General features: G+C 42.8%; 1 protein-coding gene across 2 annotated transcripts in view; it reads left to right on the top strand.

Annotated features, from left to right (window-relative positions):
* The window catches only part of DOCK1 (dedicator of cytokinesis 1), a 278,548-nt gene that overhangs the window by 21,517 nt on the left and 239,226 nt on the right, over positions 1-17,805 (top strand). For both annotated transcript variants that reach the window (XM_036385303.2, XM_036385305.2), the window contains exons 2-7: positions 1,730-1,813; positions 7,197-7,237; positions 9,208-9,263; positions 11,238-11,334; positions 14,306-14,454; positions 17,521-17,656. In XM_036385303.2, coding sequence (XP_036241196.1) covers positions 1,730-1,813; positions 7,197-7,237; positions 9,208-9,263; positions 11,238-11,334; positions 14,306-14,454; positions 17,521-17,656 — 563 coding nt within the window. The remainder of the gene's footprint in view (positions 1-1,729; positions 1,814-7,196; positions 7,238-9,207; positions 9,264-11,237; positions 11,335-14,305; positions 14,455-17,520; positions 17,657-17,805) is intronic.

The following is a 17,805-nucleotide window of genomic DNA, read 5'->3' on the forward strand; positions in this document are numbered from 1 at the left end:
CCAGTGGATTATAGATTGATTTATGGGTGATCCAACGGGTTATGCATTATTTGTTGGTGAGCCAATGGATTATGGTTTGATTTGTTGGAGAGCCAATGGATTATGGATTTATTTATTGGTGAGCCAATGGATTATTTATTGGTGAGCCAATGGATTATTTATTGGTGAGCCAATGGATTATGGATTTATTTATTGGTGAGCCAATGGATTATTTATTGATGATCTGGTTGTGAGCTGGACTTCCAGGGGCTCTGGGGAGAATAAATTTCTGGAGTCTGGAACTGGAGGAGGCAGTGAGCTCTGTGCCCCGTCCTCGTGCTGGGATGAGAGCTCCCCTCGTGCCCACAGGGATGTTCCTGGGGTGTGACCACGATCAGATTTGGGCTCAGAGCAGTGGTTGTGTGCAGTTCCAGCTCCTGCAGATGTGGTTTGTGGTGTTGGTCTCCTGTAGTGCAGGAGATGTGCTGGGGTGGCAGGGAGCTGCCAGGGAAGGCAGGTCTGGATCCCACCGCTCATGGCTTCACGTAGAGCTCTGCCACAGGTTTGGAATTGGAGGGGTTTTTGGAAGTGCTGTGTTACCTGTAATGAGTGTGGAATGGGTTGTGGATGCTCTGTGAGCTCTTGGTCTGAAATCAGTTTTCTCTGACAGCCACATGTGCCTTACCCAGTTCTTTCTGTTCCAGTAAAACGTCCCTGAGCCCTGCCCTGGAAACTGAGGCAGAAAGAAAAGCAGTGAGAACCTCAGGGGTGGGAGGGAATTCAGAGGTGATTATTACATTCCAAAAATGCTTTTGTTTCCTGAGGAGATACAACAAATAGTAAGAAATTTTGATTTTCAGGTATTATTGATAGTCTTTGGAAGGAGCAGCTGCAAATTGAGGAAGAAACTTCTGTGGGTCCATCTTGAATAAAGTTCTTTAATTTCAGTCTTCTGAAATATTTCAGTCTCTGCCTTCAATAATGAGGACCCGCCTTGGTATTGGAAGATTTTTCTCCTGCAGAGCATTTACTCCATATAAAACTTATAAAAATTTGGCTTTTGGAGTTGTAACTGTTTTGGTTTTTGGATCATGAGTATTTTTTTCCCAACCAAACCTGGTTTGTAGCATTCTTTGTCAGATGAATTTATGGACATTGCCCAGATTTTCTTTTGGGAGTGGCAGGCAGGAGTCGTCTTTGAGTTCCTGTTGCATTTGTTGTAGTTTATTGTACGGTGGGTTGCTGCAGTTGCCTCAGCCACTCAGAAATTCTGAAATAATATTTTTCAACATCCTATGCATGCAGTAAATGAATGAAATGACTGAGAAATCATCCTTTAATGTCAGGGTGGCAATTTGAGTTTTCTGAAGACACTTTGTAAGTTTTCTGTGTGCTGAGCTGACAGGGGAAGACAGAGCAGTTCTTTGTAGAACTGCCTAAAATTGACACAAAGTGCTGTGGAAGGCTGGCAGATGCAACAAAAATTGAGTGTATTGCCATGAAGAAGTACAGCATTTTAAACACAGCGAGGGAGAGCTTTAGAAAGTGAACTTATGGGGTTTTTTTGGTTACAAAGGGAATTATTAATGGATTTAAGAACTTGGCTGAAATTTTATACAATTTAATTATTTTTTTTTTTTTTTAGAAAAAGGTTCAGAATGGCAGGTAATGAGTAATAAAAGCAGTGATGTGATGAAACAGCTGGAATTGTTGTCTTTCCTGTACTAACAGCAGTGTTCCCTCTCTCCAGCTCTCTACAACTACGATGCCAGAGGACCTGATGAGCTCTCCTTGCAGATTGGGGACACCGTGCACATCCTGGAAACTTATGAGGGTAAGATGGCAAAAATTGAATTGAAAACTAGGATTTTTTTGGGGGAATTGCATTCCTTTTCTGTTTGTGACCCTCTTGAATTGGAAGGTGAAGTGAATGGAGATACGTGGTTGATGAGCTGGTGAATAAGCGCTGGATTTTCTGGGGAAGAAGAATTTTCCCACAACTGGGTTTGGGTTTGTGTGGATCAATTGTAGCCTCTCCCCACCTTAGAGAAATGAGAGATGCTTTTTAGGAACCCTTGGGTGATGCAAAAGGACCTGCTGCTCCAGGAAGTTTAATCTGAATTTGGAAGTCACCTGGATCTTGAATTATTTATGTGTCCCTTCTGAGATGGGTGCCTGTGTTAGTGATTTCAGCCTTTTCCAGGTGCCTCTTTGATGTGAAACTCTACAAATATCACCTTTACTAAAACCTTTCCTCCCTGATCCTTGAACAGGGAAATTCCAGTGCTGAGTTTGATAATCAACATGATGTGGAAGTTGTCACAACGTTTTCAGCTCTTAATCCCAGCAAAATAAAACTTTCATTATATCCTTGAGTTGGAATTTTATGGCATGCTGCAGTTTGGAGAGGTGTGGGGAACACAGAACTAAACTGTGTGTTTAAAATAGTGCAACATTGTTCTGTGGAAACATGATTTACTTTAATATGTTGATTTAATTTGCTTCTCCAGACATTGATCTTTTGGTAGGTCTGGGTGATAAATTTATTTTAGTTAATGATTAATTGTATTTTTAAAAATATTATATTTACTGACACAAACAATGCTATTTCAACAAGAGCTGATCATCACTTGAAGTGGAATTTTTGAGTTTTCTCATTATTCCTAGGCTGGCCTTTTCTTGGAGCTCAGTTTGCTGCTGCAATGCCAAGTTTGACTCTGAGCAAAGCAATCTTTCCACTATCTGATGTTGCATGCTTTAATAAACCCCTAATAATGCAGGGATTTTAAATGCAAATGGAGTGATTCAAATATTGCACAGCTTTGTACTTCTATATAAAAATAGATTTATTTAATGAATGTGGGAGAAACTGAGCAGAGAATGTGAAATCCTATCAGATGCTGAAACCCTAATAAATGCTGACTGTTCCCAAATAAGTGGGACAGTGGGGATGAGCCACTTTCCCCTGGGCTGGAAATAGAGGAAAACCTTCACCCTCTCAGGGTTTGGAGCACATGGGATGGGTTAATGGTAAAAGAAATGCAAATTCCTGTTCTCCCAAGCACTGATTGCTCATTCCTGACCTGAGATGGGGAAACTTAAAAAAACTTTTACAAATCAAACAATAACAAAGGATAACAAGTTTACAAAATCTCTTAATATCCTCAATTCAATACTTCAACAGAATGTATCGAACACAACAGACCACAATTATCTAAACCTGTTTGAATACTTATAAATAATGAACTTTCTTTACTTTTTAATGTAAGAAAAACTGTAATGTTAGTTCTCCAAACTTCTGACACCCAAATCTCAAAAAACTCTCCTAAACTACAACAAACTGAGACCAAACCTCTCTCTGAGCCTCTCAAAACAAAAGAACTCTCAACACTTCTATTCCTGCAAAACCATCACCAAACCACAGCAACCAAAGCTAAGACAGACATCTGAGTGATGCTGTAACTCTTCCCTTGTGCTCAGAGCTGCCAAGATCAGGGGATTATTTGAGTTGTTGGATCTCCTGCTTTCCCTGGGTGGAATTGCTGTGGATTGTGCCCCTGGGAGGTTTTGCTACAAATTCCCAGGGGTGTGCCAGGCTGAGGTGGGAATGGGCCCATCCAAAGGAAAACCCTCTAATTAAATAATCCTGGCACAGAAGAGTTGTTGGGAGAGTCAGGAAAGCCTTTTTGCTGAGGATTTTGCCATTCCTACCCCTTTTCCCTGTGGGGAAAGCAGTTGGCTTTTTTTGTGGATACCTGCTGGAGTCCACATTCTGCTCCTCACATCCTGAGTATCCATCTCCTCCCAATCCAAAATGGATTTGATACTATTTAAAATTAGTTTTCTGCACTACTTCCTAAGCTGAGAGTAGTTTTGAAGACTGGTCTGTGTGGGCTTTGAAGTGGTAGAAGTGCATTTTTTGGGTTCTTTCCCCTCTGAATCTGCATTGCCAAGAAAAACTGATGGGAAATCCTTGCTCAGTTGGGATCTCTGCAGAAGAGAGATGAGGACCTGGAAGGACTCAGTCTCAGGTCTGCAAGATCTGATTTTAGGACAAATGTAGGATATCTGTTGCTACCATGTACTGGAATTAATTTGAGTTGAACTTTTCCCCTGTGTTTAAAATAATATTTACTTTTGTTGCCCATAAGTAGAACTTATTTTGGAATTTGTGTTTATTATTAAACTTTTGACTTTTTAAATTCTAATTGTAGAATTATTTCCCTCTAAAATGCAAAAAAAATGTGTAGAAAGAATTCAGTGTCTGGATCCTGCAAAGTTCTGTAAAGTTTCAGTCTTAGGGAAAACATCCCCTGTTTTTATGGGACTAAGGAAATTGGAAGTGAATGCACACATTTCACTATTAAATACTAAATCTGTGTTCTTCCAAGAACCAAAGTAAAGATGAAGCTACTTTCTAGACTAATTAATACTGAAAATAAAATTATTTTTTTTTTCTTTTAGGAAGTGTTTTAATTTATTTTTCAGTTAGAAAACTTTCTCTGTCCTAATCTGATCCTTAGAGGAAAAGCCAAACAGGAAAGCCACAGGAATTCCCAAATATCCTGCTCTGCAGGAGAGGTGACTGCCTTTTGTAGCAGGTACCCTAAAACCCAAGTATTTGCCACATTCTGGATTAATACTTTCCACATCTTTATTGTTTTAATTCTGTTTCTTGACATTATTTGATGGAATGTGCAAATGGAACCATATGATCAATAAATGTGGCTGATTAAGGGGAATTGCTGGGAAATGTAACAGAAAATCAACCTCAAGACCAAGATTAACTGTTGGAGCATCAATTTCTAGTGCTGCTCTAGTGAGAAGGGAGTTTGGCTTCCCAGATAGGGATTTTCACAAAAGTTATTCTTGATATTATGGGAAAATTTCGTTTTTGTTGCAGGATTTTTTGTTAGTTTGTTTGTGAATGCAGTGGAACTGTTAAAATGGACGCATTGTTTGAGGGTAACCACAGCAGATTCTTGAGTGTCTTTTGCAGCTTTGACAGACAGAAATATTTCATTGGTGTCTTCTTAGTTGAGCATTTCCTTGGATGCACGTCTCCAGCTGTTTGGTCCCAGATTTCTCAAGGGCAAGGTCTGGTCTGGTCCAGGGATGAGGAGTGCACAGCCTGTGCCAGGGCATCACCTCCTTCCCAGGGAAGGAATTCCTGGAATCCCCCAATGGTTTTTGCTGGAAAGGACCTTAAATCCCACCCAGTGCCATCCCAGCCATGGCAGGGACACCTCCCACTGTCCCAGGTGCTCCCAGCCCCAGTGTCCAGCCTGGCCTGGGCACTGCCAGGGATCAGGGGCAGCCCCAGCTGCTCTGGCAATTCCATCCCAGCTCTTCACCACTCTCCCAGGGAACAATTCCCAATTCCCAATCTCCCATCTATCCCTGCTCTCTGGCACTGGGAGCCATTCCCTGGGTCCTGTCCCTCCATCCCTTGTCCCCAGTCCCTCTGCAGCTCTCCTGGAGCCCCTTTAGGCCTGGAAGCTTTGAAGTGGTAGAAGTTTGTTTTTTGGGGTTTTTTCCTCTCTGAATCTGCATTGCCCAGAAAAACTCATGGGAAACCCTTGCTCAGTTGGGGTCTCTGCAAAGAGAGGTAAGGAGTTGGAAGGGCTCATTCTCACACCCATGGTGAGCTCTGAGCTCTCCCTGGAGGCTTCTCCTCTCCAGGTGAGGCCCCCCCCAGCTCTCCCATGCTTTTGGGAAGTTGCTTAGAGATGGCCTCACCCTTCAAGTGACCCAGCCCCCATAGGAGCTCCTTCTTGGGCAGCCCCAGTGTCCCCAGCTGCACCAGTGGGAGCTGCATGGGCACCCTGGGCTCCCTGCACAGCTCCAGGTGGGCACCAGCACCTGCAGGAGCCTGGTGGGACCTGCCTGGCCACAGCAGCAGCTCTGCAGGAGCAGCAGGGCAGCCAGTTCTCCAAGGCAGGTTTGGGCTGCTCTCTTCTCCATGATGATGGCAGCTCTGGCTGCAAAACTCCAGGAAGGAGAGGTTCATCCATGGGGAGCTGTCTGTGCCACAGGGCTTTTATTGCACAGGATGTCCTGGGGCAGCCCAGGAGAGAAGAAATAATGATTGTTTGTTCTCCAGTTTGTGCAGTGCATCTGATCACAGTTCTGTTGTTCAGCAGTTAAAAACTCCAGGACTTCAAAATGTTGCTTTATTCATCTGAAACTGTGGGAATTCAGTTTTTTATTAGGATTGGAGTCCGTGCATGGGTTTCAGGCAGTGGAGGGGGAACACAGGCAGAAATGCTTTGGCTCCTTTGCACCTGGCCATGGCTGGGAGTGCTGATTTCAGCAGTAGCAGTAGTTTGGTGTTCCTTGGGAAGCAGCAGTGGGAGTGTGGGATGTGAGGCTGTGGCAGCCTCTGTTGGGAGGTGAAGTGTGGTGGTTACGAATTTGAGATTTTTGAGGTGGCGCTAACCCAGCCCCGAGTGCTGCAGGGAGGAGGTGATGAATCCCTCGGGCTTGTGCTGCAGGAGAGCAGACTGAAAAATCCCCTGTGCTTCAGCCTTTAATTTGGATTTCTGGCTCCACGTTGTGCATAATGAATTTATCAGCGTGTGTTGGTTCCATGGAAGTTTCTCCCTGTTCTCAGGACTGGGACTGCAGTTTTTATTCCGCATCTGCTTTGTGATCTCCCCATCCTCCCCTCGACAGGGATGCTGTGCTGTACAAACCCTTCTTTGCCAGGCTGGAGGGGATTGGATGCTGCATCCAGGCTCACTTCTCCAAAAGGGCTCCTTGCTTCAGTATTTTGATATGTGACCCCTGAGTTCCCAAGTATTCCTGTTTCCTGGTGAGGTGGCTAACAGCTGAAGGCTTGGATTTGTGGAATTTAAGTGGGTTTTGAAATGGAAGTAGCTTATCAGTAATTTTTTGTCAAGTTAATGCTCTTAAGTTGGTTTTGTTTGTATTGGTGAATTAGTAATTGAAATTAAATGCAGTAGTTAAACATATCATGGGAACAACCATCTCTGTCATGTACTTCTCTCCATTATCACTCCTGATTTTGCTCCTTCCAGGATGACTTATTTTATCCAGGGTATTTATTAAACCTGTGGAAAATTGAAATACAGGTGGGATGTGCAGGGCTGAAGCATGATCAGAACCCCCCTCAGGGTGCTGCTGAGCTGGGGAGGAGCAGCTGGGAGGTGCCATAAATGAACTTTTTAATCCTTTTCCCCTTGTTTCTCTCCCAGGTTGGTACAGGGGTTATACGCTACGGAAGAAATCCAAGAAGGTGAGTGTTGCCAGAACGTGGTTCTCATTTTGCTCTTGCAGTAGGGTGGGTTTTGGCACTGGGTGTGTGGGTGGGAGGGAGCTGGATCCCAGGAGTGCACTGCTCCCTGCTGCTCTGTGTCCTCAGCCTCCGGTCAGTAGGAATGTTTCAAGTTAATAAAAACTGATTTTAGCAAGGCCTAAGAGATGAGTGGCATATCCAGCTCTGGGGTCCAAAGGGAGGGTGTGGAGCTGCTGGAAAGAGTCCAGAGCAGGCACAGGATGGTCCCAGGGATGGAGTAGCTCTGCTGGGAGAGCTGGGATTGCTCAGCCTGGAGAAGGGAAACTTTGGGGTGACCTCATTGTGGTCTTGCAGTGCCTGAAAGAGCTACAGGAAAGATGGAGAGAGATTTGGGACAAGGGATGGAGGGACAGGACAAGGGGGAGTGGCTTTAAGCTGGAGGAAGGGAGGTTTAGATGGGATATTGGGCAGGAATTGTTCCCTGGGAGGGTGGGCAGAGGCTGGATGGAATTCCTAGAATTGCTCAATATTTTGATCTGGAAAGGACCTTAAATCCCATCCAGTGCCAGCCCTGCCATGGCAGGGACACCTCCCACTGTCCCAGGTGCTCCCAGCCCCAGTGTCCACCCTTGGGCACTGCCAGGGATCCAGGGGCAGCCCCAGCTTCAGTGGAGCAGCAGCCCCAGAGCAGCTGTGGCTGCCCCTGCATCCCTGGCAGTGCCCAAGGCCAGGCTGGAGCACCCTGGGACAGTGGGACGTGTCCCTGCCCATGGCAGGAGTGGCACTGGAGGAGCGTTAAGGTCCCTTCCAAGCCAGGCTATTTTATATTTCTGTGATCCCAGTTTTTGCACTTTAAAGGTAAATCAGTCACTAACTCTTGATCTGCATAATCTTTTTTTTTTTTTGTGTGTAGTAACTGCTGCACCAAACCTTTCCTCAGTAAAAAGTTCAGACCTTGATGTTCTCCTTGGTCTGTTCAGAGGCTGACACTGCTTCTGTTAAATCCTGAATTCCAGGAGAAATGCAGCTCCCTGACCTTGGGAGTTTTCAGTTGTTCCCTTTGGAGAGGGGAGGAGGCTCCTCCTGCACTGGAATTTCAGTGTGCACCAAGGGCTGCATTTACAGCAGCTTTTCTGAGAGGAAACCACACAAATACTGGTTGTAGCATCATGTTTTATTTTTTGAGCCTTTTAGTTCATAGTAGTAATTAAGCAAAATTAAACTTCAGGGTTTGCTGCTTTTTTCACTGAAACACTGCAAACGCTATGTGTGCCTCCAAAGGTGTGTTTTTAGTTGTTCCATGTCTAAAACTACAGTTTGGTGGTTCATCCCACCCATTTTCTTACCAGGCCTGGGCTTTTATTCTATTTTTGTACTTTGCCTTTTTTTTTGTGTGTGAACACACTGAATTTCTCACAAACCATGTTTCATGAACGTGCTTTTTACAGTCTGAGAAGCAATTAGATATTTTTCTTGCCTTAAATTAATTCCACATGTTGCTGCATTTGTCTGGCTGCCACTACATTTAGTGATTTTTAAGTGTTTTTAAACTGGGGTAAAAATTCACATGCCCATGCTCCATTTCCCCTGGTGGCTTCCCAAGAATTTCTATTATTGCATTCCCAGATAATCAGAAAACTGAACTCCTGCCTTGAAGAGTGGATGGTGGAATTTGCTTTATCAGCTTGACTTGGATTATTTTAAAAATATTGTTTTATTTCTGGCATCTTGATGAATTTAGAATATTTTTTCAGAGAAACTGTAAGATTGCAGTAAGGTCTTGAAAGGGCAGGCAGTGCAAAAATTGAATATATATTAAAAAAGTCCCAAACACAACAAACATCATGCTCGAGGATGTGAATGGCTCTGCACACCCAGCAGTGTTTTGGCATATTTTAGGTAATAAACACAATCTGTTGTGTGCAGCTGGTTAAATAACACATTTTTTTTCCTCTCCCTCCCTCTCCAAGGGCATATTCCCTGCATCCTATATCCATCTTAAGGAAGCAATCGTTGAAGGCAAAGGGTAAGTTGGCTTTGAAAAGAACAAAACTCCTTTTTCCTGTTTTATCCACATCATTTCCATGCGTTTCCAAGTAACTTACACTTGTTTCCATGTAGTTTTCTGCTTCACTGAGAAGTTATTTTGTATTTTTACTGTTCCATTCCCTGGTGTGTGCAGTGGTTTGAGCTGTATTTGTTGTTCAGCAGCTCTTCAGATCCTTATGTATCAAATCAGCTTTGCTGGGCATGCAGGTAGAAGTCTCTAACATGAGTGTAAAAGTTTAGTTAAAAACCAGGAAAAAAAACTCAACCAAATCCAGAGGAAAAAGGAGGTGGAGTGAAATTAATAAATCATTACCCAGGTATGAAATGGACTGAAACAGGATTAAAATGTTTTATTTCTTTCTGCCTGATTTATTTTTATACTCTGTTAAATATGTAAATGATCAAACTACTAATCATGAGATTGCTGCATAATGACATCTTCCTTGCTGATTGCAAAACTGCCTTTAAGTACCCTACTTGTGCAATATTCAAAGATCTAGCTGGTGTTTCTTACCTTCATGGCACCTCATTTTAAAACAAATTACACAGAAACTTCGTGGTAAGGAATTGAATCCTTATTTTTTGTTGTGAGACCAATATTTTGAAAAAAAAAAGAACAATTAAAGAGCAGTATGGTGGCATTGCAGGTTGGGCTCAGCTGGTTTTTATCTTGGTTGTTTTATCTTGGTTATTGTAAAATAAATCAGTCAGTAATGAATGTTATAGTGAGGTGTGCATTGATATCCTTGGGAGTGGACAAATGAGGAGAGGGTGGGAAAAATTCTCAAAGGTGTGGAGGGATAGGATGAGAGGGGATGGCCTTAAACTGAAGGAGGGCAGGGCTGGATGGGATATTGGGATATTGGGAATTGTTCCCTGGCAGGGTGGGCAGCCCTGGCACAGGTGCCCAGAGCAGCTGGGGCTGCCCCTGGATCCCTGGCAGTGCCCAAGGCCAGGCTGGGCACTGGGGCTGGGAGCACCTGGGACAGTGGGAGGTGTCCCTGCCATGGCAGGGGAGGAATGATGCCTCAGGTTCTGCTTTTCTATTTTCCCATTCTGTGCTGCTTTAGTGTGTGGGTCTGGGCTCACATCAGGGGATGCTGAGCTCTGTGCACAGAGCAGGGAGACAAAACAATTCCTGCTCCAGCTGGGCACCAAGGACAAATGATCCAAACCTCAGCCCCAGAGCACAAACCCCGTGGGCTGGAGAGAGAAAAACAAGCAGGGTGGGACTGCAGGGGCTAAAGCTGGAATGGGACAATGAACTGCAAGGTGCAAATGGAGCAGAACTGATCCCAGGGACAGAGCCCGTGCCCGGCCGTGCATTTTGGGGCCATTTTGGTTCATCTTGGGTGCAGCCCTGGCTGGGCTCTGGTGCTGCCCAAGGTGGATCCATGGAGGAGATGCTTTGAATAAATCCCTGCTTTATTCTGGAGCTCTGTCCAGTCTCTGTTCTAGGGCAGCCTGCACAGGGCATCAGTTCAGGATCATTTTTGATCCTTCCAACCTAAACCATTCCATGATTCCATAATCTGAGCACATCCAAATACCTTTTATGTGGGGTGGTTTTACTGGTGTGCTTCAGTATCTTCAGTATCTTATTTTTGCTTATAAATTTAAAACAAGTGATGCCAATTCCAACCCACTTCTACTCCATTCCCTTTGGAAATGAACGGTTCTTCCTCAGGAATTATTCTAGTTCAGAATTTAGATTTAGATTAAATACCAGCATAAAAATTTCCATAGAAGAGCCTGCTCTGTGCAGTGGTGGTGTTGCCATTCCTGCAATTGCTGAGAAATTGTGTGAGTGTGGCACTGGGGACATGGCTTAGTGGTGACCATGGTGGTGCTCAATGCCCTTAAAGCTCCTTTCAAACCTTAACAATTCTGTGATTCTTCATTCCCACTGAAGCTGCTGCTTAATTCAGCCTTGTTTTTTTTAACTCTTCAGCCAACACGAGACTGTGATCCCCAACGAGCTGCCCCTGATCCAGGAGGTCACCACCACACTGAGGGAATGGTCCATCATCTGGAGACAGCTCTACGTGGTGAGCCAAGCTCAGGAAAACGTTCACACCGGGAGGGTTTGGTGGGAAAAGCGGTGCTGGGAAAGGTACAGGAGAAATGAGAAGGAACTGCTATTTGTGAAGGAATTATTAATGAATTTTTCCCTTCTGTTGTGGTTGTTTCTAAAGGCTACTTTCAGTGCTGAAAATCCATGTAGCATCATCTCTGCTAAAGCACAAATCTCACGAGTTTTTTGTGCTTGTTAAAGTACAAACCTCCTGCCTGTTTGCTCAAGTCTCTTTATTTTCTTGTGCAGAATCAGGGGTTTTTTTGAGTGTTACCTTGATCCAGCAATAGTTTGTTGAGCAGTTACAATCCCTTTTTGTCTAGGTTCTATTATGTTTTATATATATAAAACATAGAACATATATATAAACATAGAAATATGACATATGGTATATATAAAATATATATACAAACATATATACGCATAACATATAATATATACACAACATATAGATAGATAGCATACATATTTTGTTTTATACAAAATGTTATATGCACATAGTATAATAAATACATATTGTAATATATATTATAACATATGTTATATATATATAACATATAATAGATACATAACATATAATATATATTTTTTTAAGGTATATACAGATTTGGAGTAATTTAACTTGTAATTTCATTAAAGAAATAGTGTTCAGGCTGTTTCTCAAGGCTGCCAGTCTCTGTTTTGAAATAATTGAGTATTTAGTGTTGAATTTGTGGGTGTAAACTGAAAGCTTTGTGAAATTATCAGTGTAGGCCTTTAACCTCTCAGTATTCCTTTACAAAAAGTTGATTCTTCCCAAATTTTGACACCTTAATTTGCATACTTGTTTATTTTGATATGCTAAGATTTCAACCACATAAGAATATATTCTTAGAAATTCGTAGTGATAATTATTGATAGTGTCTCAGATGGAAAGATACAAAACCAGAGGTGAAAGTGCACATAAATAAGATCAAGAGTTCAAATTTCTATTTAAAAGTGCAGTTCAGATGTGAAGCAAGGCCTGCTGTGGGATTTAAGGGACCTGGCCCACTCTTGTGATGCTCTCATTGTGCAAGGTCACTGTAACAAGATAATGGGAACATGAAATTCCTTTATTTAAAGCAGGCTTTAATGCAGTCTCTGTTTCCCATAAATATGTTTGAAATCTTGTATCATAAAAGTGCAAGCTGTGTAATGAAGACACGGAGTGTAATGAAGACGTTTGTGCTGACTAATGTGGCTTTTAATCACACCCATGAAAATAAAGATTAGGAGTAAGAGTGTAATGGAAGTGATGTAGTGTGGCAATATAGAAGATGAAGGATAATATCTTCTATGAAAAGAAGCAGATTATGTGTTAAACAGAGAGCTTTAAGGAGTTGGAATAGCAGGGGGTTTGTGAGGTGAGGAGCAGGGAAGGAGTAGAAATAAAAGCAGAAATAAAGGAGGAGGAACAGAAGCTCAGGAGGGCACTGGGAGCAGCTTTGCCCTTGGTTCCACTGCTGTGGAATCCCAGCACGGTTTGGGTTTTGAGGGACCTTAAATCCCACCCAGTGCCACCCTGTGCCATGGGCAGGGACACCTTCCACCATCCCAGGGTGCTCCAAGCCCCAATGTCCAACCTGGCCTTGGGCCCTTCCACGGTAGGAAGTGGGGCTGGGGCTTGGAGCAGCCTGGGACAGTGGAATTTGTGGGTGGGACTGGCTGGGCTTTAAAGTCCCTCCAAAACCATTCCTTTTTATGATTCCATGTTAAATAATACTTCAATTCTTTGCTGCCAATTTTGAATCCAAGAGCAGGCAGTCGGGGAGGTTTGGTTTACTGGAGATAACTCGGATACCTGAAGATTGGTTTTCAGTCTTCAGGCTTGAGAGATACTCCATGCTGTCCCTGTCTTGCATATCAAAACCCATTAAATGGCCACATTTATGCCTGATTCAGTTTGTAATTTGTGTTTGAATCTTGAATGGATGTTCAGTTTTTGTTTGCAGAGAGCAGGGGATGTGGAATGTTTCCCATCTCTCTGGTTTATGATTCCCTGCAGCCTCAAAAATCAGGAACCTCTTCCCCATTTGGGTTTGTCTGTATTTAGCTCCCAGCCATATGTGCCTGTTGTGTCTTTCTCTGCTGCATTAAAGAGCTTTTAATAATGGGTATTTTCTCTCTGTGAAGGTTCTCCCACTATAATCAAGCCAGCTTTGGGTAATCTGAACAGACTGAAGTCTTTAAGTTTCACAGTTAGATATCCTTTTTCCAGAGTCTTGGAGTCATTATGTTCTTTTCCTGCACCTTCTGCAGTTTTTTTCCTTGTTGTTTTTTTTTAAGTGAAGAATTTTATTGTAATTATTTAATTATTCCTAGCTTAGCTGAGTGTTGCCAAGGAAAGTTTGTATATGCTGCTGGCAGTATTTAATATCCACAGTTCCAGGCTTTATAAACACTTGAGTTATTTAACTTCCTATCAATTTTAGGTTTTTCCTGGTGTTTCACTGTCCTTTAAAAGTTACCTGTAGACTTGTATGGCACTGATGTGGCCAGTGAGGGATTTTCAAGTGTTGTTGTGGAGGTTTAAGCAGGGAGAGAAAGGATTCTCCCATCTGTTGCAGAACTTGAGTCTCTTGCTGTTAAAATGCACCATTTTAATTCCTGTTCTGCTTAGTGCAGAGGGTCACTGAACAAAGCTACCCTGGGAATCAATAAAAGGATATTTTCCCCTTGGATGCCTGAAAACAGCATGACCCAAGTTTTAGGATAACATAAACCCAAGCATTTACACCTATTTAGCTCCTTAAAGCTGAGTGCAGCACTCGGAATATTCAGTGTTCTGTGCTGTAGGGAGTTAGGCTCCTGTTCCAGAGCTGCTGTAGACTTACCCTTTGAATTCCTACTGATAATTGCAGTTTATCCTGTGTGCTCCCAAGCCTTCAAACCTGATTTCTCCCCCATTTTTCCCCCCACAACAGCAGGACAACAGGGAAATGTTCCGCAGCGTCCGGCACATGATTTACGACCTGATCGAGTGGAGATCCCAAATCCTCTCTGGGACCCTGCCCCAAGACGAGCTCAAGGAGCTGAAAAAGAAAGTGACTGCCAAAATTGATTATGGCAACAGGTTTGTGAACAGCATTTCCCAAGTTTTTCTGCCTGAATCCAGATCACCCTGTGTAAGACACATCAGCTGTCAGTGAGTTCTTGGAGGATTCTTTTTTTTCCCCTGGAGCTGTAGATGAAATATTTGTGTATTCACACTTCTGTTACAGCAAGATAAAGATTGAAGTTGAGGCAGCATCTTTAAAGTGTAATATGTAAAGTGGAATCCATCTCTCTCTCTTGATGGTATCATCAATTTGACAGTGGTATGAAGCTGTAATTTTTTAAGGCCAATTCAAAAGTGCAAGTATTGCTTGCCTTGAAAATAGAATTTTAAACTCCACTTGCTTCTGTGGCACAAACAGTTGTCGCCCTCTGAGCACCACCAGCTGCCTGTGCCCTCGAGTCACTCAGCTGTAATGTGATGTTGAAGGATTTGGCTCAGAAGCACCATTTAGCTCTTGGTTCCTCTCCTTCCACAGCATCCAGCTGGTGGCACGAGATGAGCAGGGAGGTTTCGTAAAAGAAAGGGGCTATTTAGCACAAGAGAGTGGAAGTTGGGAAGGAAATATTGCCCCAAAAAGCAGTGCAGGTTGCATGTGTTGGATATTTCAGTGATTCAGATGTATTCTCTCCCCAGATGGTTGGCTGGGTTTAAAGATGATTTCTGTAAATACAAGTTTTAGATTATAACTTGTCTGTACAATTATGATTTTGCATTTTGATCAAAAAAAAGAAATCAAATCATACTCCTCATCATTGGAAGCAGTGTTTTGAATACTGAGAGACAAAACATGTTGTAGTGGTCCCTTCAGTCCTGCCCATTGTGTGGGATTGTGTTGTCCTGCACACCTGGGGAGTGACAAAGTTTGCACCAACCCTTTCAGTCTTTCAGTGCTTTGTGATGCAAATCTCTCACCATATTTCATTTATTTTTGTTTAATTCATTAAGAACTGCCGAACTTGCAGTATTTCTGCTCGTGCACTTTATCAGCAAAAGCTGTGATTAAAAAAAGAAATTAAAAAGTAATCAGTAACTGCATTCAGTCAGTAATTATCATTTGTAATCTGAGGTATGGACAGTGGTACCTCTGCAGACAATTACCCAGATGTTACTGGGGTTATTTGTTTGGCTACTGGTTCCACCATCTGCCCAAGGAGTTGGTAAAAGTTGCTCTGAATAACCTCCAGATGCTCAGCCTTCAAATCCAGTGGAACATCTTGTGCTGTGCTTTGTATTTGTAATGTTCTGATGGACTAATTAAGTGATCAGAAGGTTCTCTGGGGAGTGCAGGAGGGAGGTGAATGTGAACTTCTGAGTAAATGCTCACCACTGAAAGATAGCATATGTTCCTAATAAAACCCTAAACCCTTCACTTGTGCCTAAAAGCAGCATGAATGGGGATTTTAGGAACCAGACAGAATGAATTCATTATCTGCTTTATAAATACTGGGTCACCTTTGAGGTCCCAGCTCAAATAATTCTGAATGTTTTCTGTCCTAATCATGTCCTAACCTTTCCTGACTTGTGAAACACTTATTTGTAAATAAGTTTTTTTTTCCCTTCTGTAAATACAGACAGGAGTTTTGCAGCATATTGTCAGAATAACTGAGGAAGCAAAAATGGCCTTAGGAATCTGTATTTTTAATACCTTTCTGAAATTAGGTCAGGTAGTTTTGTTGTGAAAATGCCTTTTTTTTTTTTTTAACTGCAAATATCTGTAACTGGGACACTTAGGGAAAAAAAATCAGATTTTTTTTTCCCAAGCATCATTTGCAAGTTAAAGGCTAAAACAAAGGAATTGAATCAAAGGAGGGTTTGCTTCGACTCCTTTGACAGCCTGTGCAAACATTGGTGTGTTGTAGTCTGGGTTATGAGACTTTGCCTGAATTTCTGAGCTTTTCCCCTGGCCCAGGCAGCTTCTCCCATGGAAGGGCTCTGACAGTTCCAGTGCTCTGTGGGTGTTTCTCCTGCTGTGGCTGCTGTCCAGGGAACAGTAGTAGGGAGGAAGAAAACAACATTGGCTGCTTTTCTGTTTGCTTTCAATGATGAAACCATTTTCTCACCAGAAAATTCATCTGGGAGTGAGATGTTCTGGAGGTGCTGGAGAGTTTTGTGATGTCTGGGTCCAGCTCCAGAGCAGAGCTTAAAAATCTGCTGCCTCCACCCTGCAGCTTGAGTGATCTTTGTCTCCCCTGCAATTAATGCAGTGCTGTTAATTGGAGGAGTTTGGGTGTTGACCCCACTCAAGGGTTAACACTTCCAGGGGTGAGGAGGAATCCTCCAAGTCCATGGAGATATCTCTGTGTGCCACAGCTCCTGTTTGCAAGTCCTTGCAGGGTGTGCCCAAATGGAATTTGCTTTCAGATAAATCATGAACCCCTGTGTGACTTATCAGACACAGAAATTTGATTTAAGCTCATTGATTAAACATATTTCAGCTCTAAAGTTAGAGCAGCTCCACTGGGAGAGCTGACCATGGAGTTAAAAGGAAATAGGGACACATTTATTGGGGTAAGGTCATTGACAAGGGCAGTCTTAGGGAAGGGACCTGGTTTTGTAACCCTTGGTACTGCTGGAAAATGTGGAGAAAAGTGAAAGGTTTTTCCTGAGCCTGGATTTGATTGTGGCAGAAAGCTTCCTCTCTGCAGAAGGTAATTATGGATGTTAACACCCTGCTGACAGAGATCTGGCTTCTGCTTTAAAACAGGAAACAACTTCTGCCTCGTCTTGTGGGGTGTGGGTAAAACATGAATTGGGAGTGGGAGACATGAGCTGTGTGTGCTGGGACTTGGTTGTTCAGGCTGTTGGATAAATCAGAGGAGGAGACCAAGTCTGTGGCAAATTTATTTGTTTAAGAAGTTGCTTCCCCAGCTGTTGTGCTGTTTCATTTCCATCCCTTCTCCCTGTGCTGAAGGAATAAGTGACTTGGATCCCCAGGCTGCTGACATGTTAAATTGCATTATCACGTCTCAGGTAATTTCTTTCCCATCACGTGTCAGGTGTGCAAGTTGAACATTTGGCAGGTGCTTTTTAGGCATTCCTTTCAGCACTGTTAATTCACAAACATGTTTCTGTCTTGTTTAGAATTCTGGATTTAGATCTGGTGGTTAGAGATGAAGATGGCAACATTTTGGACCCAGAGCAGACCAGCACCATCAGCCTTTTCAGAGCACATGAAATAGCTTCCAAGCAAGTGGAGGAGAGGCTGCAGGAGGAAAAAGTGAGAGACTCTGTGACTTTTCCCTTGGAAACACAAAGCTGTAAACTAATTGGATGACTGTTATTTTTAGCATTGGTAATGAGGGATTTGATGTGTTTATGAAGAATTATCAGGCTTAAAAATTTTGTAAGAAGTTTTGTCTTAGGCTG

Source organism: Molothrus ater, chromosome 8 (genome assembly GCF_012460135.2).
Source record: "Molothrus ater isolate BHLD 08-10-18 breed brown headed cowbird chromosome 8, BPBGC_Mater_1.1, whole genome shotgun sequence".
In the NCBI taxonomy this organism is placed as follows: domain Eukaryota; kingdom Metazoa; phylum Chordata; class Aves; order Passeriformes; family Icteridae; genus Molothrus; species Molothrus ater.